The 6,739-nt window shown below is 33.9% G+C and overlaps 1 protein-coding gene across 2 annotated transcripts; it reads left to right on the top strand.

Moving 5' to 3' along the window:
• Nucleotides 1–235: 235 nt before the first annotated feature.
• On the top strand, nt 236–4,112 carry LOC129245083 (ATP-dependent zinc metalloprotease YME1L). 2 transcript variants are annotated; one of them, XM_054883054.1, is made up of 10 exons: nt 236–626; nt 1,080–1,370; nt 1,427–1,622; nt 1,676–1,771; nt 2,178–2,260; nt 2,380–2,696; nt 2,769–2,998; nt 3,064–3,224; nt 3,280–3,445; nt 3,510–4,112. In XM_054883054.1, the coding sequence occupies exons 1-10, from the start codon at nt 517–519 to the stop codon at nt 4,002–4,004; spliced, it is 2,145 nt and encodes a 714-aa protein (XP_054739029.1). In that variant the 5' UTR covers nt 236–516; the 3' UTR covers nt 4,005–4,112. The 2 variants fall into 2 exon arrangements, with proteins under 2 accessions (XP_054739029.1, XP_054739030.1); XM_054883055.1 differs by having other exon boundaries at nt 237–626; nt 2,383–2,696.
• The last annotated feature ends 2,627 nt before the right edge of the window (nt 4,113–6,739 follow it).

The following is a 6,739-nucleotide window of genomic DNA, read 5'->3' as shown; positions in this document are numbered from 1 at the left end:
AAAAATTTGCACGATTTGCAATCGCTGCTCAAGTGTGTAGCGTTCCATGATGAAATGTATACTAATGAAGTTTACAAATGACAAGCGAAAAATAAAAAATATTGCGTCGTTCGCCCGCCCGCATACCAATTAAAAACATCGACTGTTTTGCAGCACTTTAAGTATAATTGAAATGATTGGTTTTCAATCACATGAACAAGCACTGCGCCATTCGTCCAAGCTATATTTTCTCATTTTTTAAAAATCCAATACAAATATCTGTTCCAAATTTGAAGTAAGTTGTTGATTTTCAGATATCAACAAAGGAAGGAAGAATTAAAATAATAACACCTCGCGATAAACGATAACGCGATTGTCGCCACGGTTGCAATCGAGACAGAGATGTCGTGCTGGTATCAACCCGCGGTTGGATGTGGTCAATTTCGATTATGACATTTTGGTTGTCATCGCATAAAATCTGTCTTGATCCTTCTAGCTTCTGGTTGGAGAAAATATTACATTTACAAGAAAATAATAATGTTTTGTGCGTATTCACATTTGGGAAACTTGGGGCGTAAGCCGACACATAACCGTTACATTGCTAGGACGAGAACAGCTGGTGAAAGGAAAAGGATAGGAGAAGCAACGTAAGCTATCCAACATCAAGCCGTTAATAGGCCCGCATTGTTAAGATATTTTTTATGCTCATTCAGGAAAAATGAGCATATGATAACCGGACTAGACTTTTGTTTGAAAATATAAAATATAGTAAATTTGTGTATGAGAAAAAGCTGATGTAATGAAGGCAAAAATGGATTCTTTAAATGAATTCTTGGCAAATGCTTCACTTGCAAACTGCCTAACGGCATTGCATTAAAATAGAATGTAAATCATTGTAGTTACTTACTTAAAGTTCAGTTCGGTTCATCGGTGTCCATAATAGGTACTGTTATTCAACTTACTCAAGTAGTCAGAAATAATACGTATGAGGCCTTAATTGTTTTGCGCTATATTGACGCTGGTATACGTATCAATAAGTCGTTAATTTTCTATGAACACTTCTTTAATAAATTGCTAATATCTGATCATATTTGCTGCAGATCCTACCAATTCGATGTATTGAGGGATTTATCACAACTTATAAACAAGTGCCCCCGCAATGTGAGACGCATCATTGAGCACAACGCAAGTTCTCAAGCCTTCTTCAACCCGCTGCGTATAAACGATATATTATCCAGGACGAAAGCCACAATTACTGCGAAAGGTATAAGTGTAAGTGTGGATGTGGGCTTGCCAATGCGGAAGCGTGCCAAACATTTGATTGGCATTACGTTCAGTGCCTGTGGTCCGAAGAATTCCCACTTACTTTCCCCGCTTATTGGCCAACAAATGTATGAAAGAAATATCGAATTTTCTTCTTCAAAAACTCATGTCTTATCTTTTGTAGCGAGCTATCGCGCCATTTCAAAACCGACCGTTCTATTGCGGCTGAAATGAAGAGAAACCCCACAATCTTCTCTCGGCTGAAGACAGCTTTTGGAGGTCATCCACAAAAACTAGAGACAGATTTGTCTCATGCACAAGCTGATACTATTAAAAAGTTGCTTCAAAAAAGTGGTGAACAAGGACAAAAGAAAAATGAGGTAAGCAATGCTGTCTGCTGTGTATTGATTATCTATTATAAAAAATTTTTAAGGTGGACAACATCAAAATAGCTTTCGCAGAAGGTTACTTGGCTGCTGCAAACTCCGACGAGTCTCCAAAATCTGGAAAAACCATGAAATACCTAAAAGTGAGTATAACATCGGTCAAAAAAACAAAAAAATGGGTAAAAAAATTTTAATATAGATTATGTTTTTGTTCTGTTTCTAAATACATTTATTTAAGTTAAATTCAATAATGGACGCTATATATTATTTTTTTTTTGGTAATTTCAGAAATGTTATTTTTATTATTATTATTTGTTTATATAATTATTTAATCATTATATTATTTTTATTATTATTATTTGTTTATATAATTATTTATTCATTATATTATTTACTTATTTCATCTTTTGTTGTTTTAATCTACTACCTCTTTCTGTCAAATTGTAAAAGTTTTAACGCAGTAAATTCCGGTTTTGTGCAAATATTCATTTAATAAGCCTGTAAAATTTGAATTGAACAAAAATAGTTTAAATAATATTTGATTTACAGGTTTTCCAGCAACTTTTGGTGATTGTTGTTTTCATTGGCATTTTTCTAAGCTTGTTTTCATCGTCAAACGGATCGATGTTCAGGTACATATATATCAACATATATATTCTTCAGTTAATTTTGCGATTTTATAACTGAGTCTCAGCCGTCATTGCCTGCATACGCTAATCTTTTCATATATTTCGCTCTTTTCGTTTGAAAGTAGAATACAATTGGGTAATCAAGTAGAAGTAGATCCCGAAGAAATACATGTAACGTTTGACGATGTAAAAGGATGTGATGAAGCTAAACAAGAATTAAAAGAGGTCGTGGAGTTTCTCAAAAATCCTGAAAAGTTTTCAAATTTGGGAGGAAAATTGCCAAAAGGCGTTTTATTAGTGGGACCTCCAGGTACCGGAAAAACATTGCTCGCACGAGCTGTTGCTGGCGAAGCAAATGTACCATTCTTCCATGCCGCCGGCCCAGAATTCGATGAGGTGCTGGTTGGTCAAGGCGCAAGGCGAGTACGCGACCTATTTAGTAAGTTTTGCTTTGAAAAATGTTAATCTTCTTATGCAAAATTGCTAAATTTCTATTGTGTGAACACTTCAGAAGCGGCAAAACAGCGGGCTCCTTGTGTGATCTTTATTGACGAAATCGATTCAGTAGGGGCGAAGCGAACGAATTCAGTTTTGCATCCGTATGCCAACCAGACAATTAATCAGTTGTTAGCTGAAATGGATGGCTTCCACCAGAATACAGGCGTAATAGTGCTGGGTGCTACAAATAGACGCGATGACCTAGATCAAGCATTGCTGCGTCCAGGCCGTTTTGACGTTGAAGTAATTTTATGAGTGTAATGTACATCAGCCGGTCATTGAAAATATGATTTTAAATTTTCCTTAAGGTCGTTGTTTCCACGCCAGATTTTACTGGCCGAAAGGAGATACTTACACTGTATTTGGCGAAAATCCTTCATGATGAAATCGACTTGGATATGTTGGCCAGAGGTACATCCGGTTTCACGGGTGCAGATTTGGAGAATATGATCAACCAAGCAGCTTTAAGGTAACTGCGCTCGTTTGGTTTGTTGAGAATTACAACATTATATTTGATTTATTAGGGCCGCTATTGATGGCGCTGAAACCGTAACAATGAAACATTTAGAAAGTGCACGAGATAAAGTTCTTATGGGACCCGAAAGAAAAGCTCGACTGCCAGACGAAGAGGCAAATCTCATTACAGCTTACCACGAAGGTGGCCACGCTATTGTTGCTTATTATACTAAGGTGATCGAGTTCATACGAATATTTCTTCCACTACATGCACTAAAATTTGATTTTACTAACTTAGGAGTCCCATCCGTTACATAAAGTTACAATTATGCCACGAGGTCCTTCACTCGGTCACACAGCGTATATACCTGAAAAGGAACGCTATCACGTGACTAAAGCTCAACTATTAGCCATGATGGACACTATGATGGGCGGACGCGCAGCGGAGGAGTTGATATTTGGTACAGAGAAAATCACATCGGGCGCGAGTAGTGACTTAAAACAAGCTACTTCTATAGCTACACATATGGTTAAGGACTGGGGTATGTCGGAGAAAGTGGGCCTTCGTACATTCGACAGCGCGAAAGGACTTATTGCGGCAGAATCGCTGGGTCCTAATACAGTGGAAATAGTTGACTTGGAGATAAAGCGAATTTTAAATGAAAGCTACGAACGCGCTAAAGCAATATTAAAAAAACACACCAGAGAGCATAAAGCGCTAGCGGAGGCATTGCTGAAGTACGAAACTCTCGACGCAGAAGATATAAAGGCTATAATGAACGATTCGCATTAGCTGGCATAGAATATTATACTTATATTATACAGTAACATATTCGATAGAAACTTTTAACAAAAATCGGTAAATAAAGACTTAAGCTTTTAAGGTTGAAGCTGAAAAACACCTGCTGAAGTTGTAAAATATCTTACGGAATTTTTGCATTTATTTCCTAATAATTATACAGCATCGACGGTGCAACGAGTTAATTGAGCATTCCACGCACTGCAATTGCTTTAATAAAGAAGTGGCTTCTTTGGAATAAAATGCATGTGCGAATCGCAAATTGAGAAGCATAAAATTCGCCCAACAAGTAAATAGGACTTGAGACACCAAGTTGCTGAATTCACAGAAACCTGCTATGTATTAACCACGCAAAAGGCGAATTTGAGACAACGCCTAAACGTCAACTCCATTTGATTAAACTAAGTTTTATTATAAATAATTCAATCATGAACGAAAGCGAAAAAATGCATCAATAAGGAAAAATTTGCCACTAAGGAAATATAGTTCACCATCGAATATACATAGATAAATAAATAGAAATTAATGAGTCCAGCGAAACTGAATTTTACATTTTAGCTGCATGCTTTCCAAATTAAAAATAAATAATAATAGTAAATTTTTGAGTTTTATTTTATTATTCGGAAAATATAATCATGAATCCAGTTATATTTTTGGGTAAAAAAAAACAAATTTTTCGAGTGTTATTTATGTGATTTGTTATTTTTCTGATCACAAATAATCATAATTTTTTTTTTTTACTTTTATTTTATATTTTTAATCAAAAACAATGATTATGCTTTCAGTTTGATTGGAAATATCGTTTTTTGGTTGCCCATCTACCATAATTAATTAATTTTTGTTTTAATTAATGAATTTTTGTTTCACTTCACCTGTTTTACTTAGTATTAGTAAAAATATTTATTTGGAAAGGAGCTACAGCTGATCTCCGCGAGCTCCTTTCAAAAAAGACGTTTTACTGAGACCACTATATCTCTGAACTGAATCCTCTGAAATTAAAAAACCTCACAGATTTCGTTAAAGTAATGCTAAATCTAGTAACTATTCGAAGGAATAAGCAAAATAAATTTTTTTGACAAAATCGCGGTTTCTCAAAGAAAAATAAAATCGATTTTTGGCCAAAATTTCGGCTTTAAATTGTTTATAAAAAAAATTATTTATCGGTGCGAAAAAATCTTAAATTAATTACTAAAAAATATATTTAAGTAGCTCGTGTTAAAATTTGAGACTAATCGGAGTTAATTTTTCTAATAGCGGTCGCCCCTCGGCAGGCAATGGCAAACCTCCGAGTGAAAATCTGCTATGAAAAAGCTCCTCATAAAAATATCTGCCGTTCGGAGTCGGCTTGAAACTGTAGGTCCCTCCATTTGTGGAACAACATCAAGACGCACACCACAAATAGGAGGAGGAGCTCGGCCAAACACCTAACAGAAGTGTACACGCCAATTATTTATTTTTTTTTATTTTTAATCGGAGTTAATTGTTAAAGTTGTTTAATTTCAAATTAAATTTTTTAAAATTCAAATAAATTTTTTTTTTTATTTCAAATAAATTTTTTTTTATTTCAAATAAAATTTTTTTAATTTCAAATCAAAGATTTTTAATTTCAAATTAAAGTTTATGAAATATAATATGATAATTAATTATTATTTTAAGGTAATAAGGTTAAATACTTGTTTAAATTTTAGCAATTGCAGTAATCACAAAATAAAGCTTTTTTTTGCAATCGCTGTAAACGCAGAATAAAACTTTTATATTCTTGTTGTGTATTTATTTGTTTTATTTTGTGTTATTTATTTTAAAATAAATACATATTTGAAATTCAAAATCATTAAAAGCCTTAAATAAGTTTATGATAATGAACACCAATATATCACCTGAAGAAGTAACTGATGAAGATAATACAGGAAGTCCGGTTAATAAACGTCATTATCGGCGAATAAGAAGAAGATTCTGATGATAGCAATTTAGAAAATGAAGAGACCTTACCTATTCCTCGTATTTAATGCATTAAAAGCTGTAAAAATAACATTAAAAACCGTCATAATCAACCTGGACCATTTAAACTACAAATCAACAATTGAACAGCGCAAAAATTATGCCTTAAATTTTTCACAAAATGCTCCACAAACACATGCGAAAATAATTTTTATTGATGAATCCGATTTCAACTATCATCTCCGCAGAAATAAAGCTCGATCGAGGATTAATACTTCAGCCCGTGTAATAGTTCCAACAACAAGAGGAAGAAATATTTCATTAATTTTAGCCATGAACTTAAATGGTATTATACATTCTCAAGTAATTTCTAACTCAACAGTAAATTCAAATGTTTTTATAACATTTCTTCATGGATTATTTAATAAACTTGCTGAAAGTAACATCGTAGAAGCATTATTGGTTCTGGACAATGCCAGAATCCATGAAACTCGGGAAGTACGCGAAAAGATTAGTGACACTAATCATACGTTAATTTTTCTATCAACATATTCCTCCATGTTAGAGCCTATAGAAAAGGTATTTTCAAAAATAAAATTGTCTGCACGAAACTTGCTGGCCGATCCGCAAAATAATCAAAATTTGGTGCAGATTATTTAAGAATTAATGACCATTGTTACTTCTACTGATTGCAATAATTATTACATTGGGAACTACCAGGAAACTACCGCTGGCTATAGCAGAGCAACCGTTGCATTAAATGCTTTGTCCAAATTTCTTTATTCAACATT

Source organism: Anastrepha obliqua, chromosome 4 (genome assembly GCF_027943255.1).
Source record: "Anastrepha obliqua isolate idAnaObli1 chromosome 4, idAnaObli1_1.0, whole genome shotgun sequence".
NCBI lineage: Eukaryota > Metazoa > Arthropoda > Insecta > Diptera > Tephritidae > Anastrepha > Anastrepha obliqua.
Note: the sequence above shows the minus strand (reverse complement) of the source record. Positions and strands in the feature narration are given on the sequence as shown.

What these genes read in the sequence shown, in the direction of transcription:
- LOC129245083 (XM_054883054.1), top strand. Translation starts at nt 517, where the DNA reads ATGTTTTGTGCGTATTCACATTTGGGAAACTTGGGGCGTAAGCCGACA. An exon ending in AAAAGGATAGGAGAAGCAAC is followed by an intron (nt 627 to 1,079) that starts GTAAGCTATCCA and finishes TATTTGCTGCAG; the next exon opens with ATCCTACCAATTCGATGTAT. An exon ending in AAACCATGAAATACCTAAAA is followed by an intron (nt 1,772 to 2,177) that starts GTGAGTATAACA and finishes TTTGATTTACAG; the next exon opens with GTTTTCCAGCAACTTTTGGT.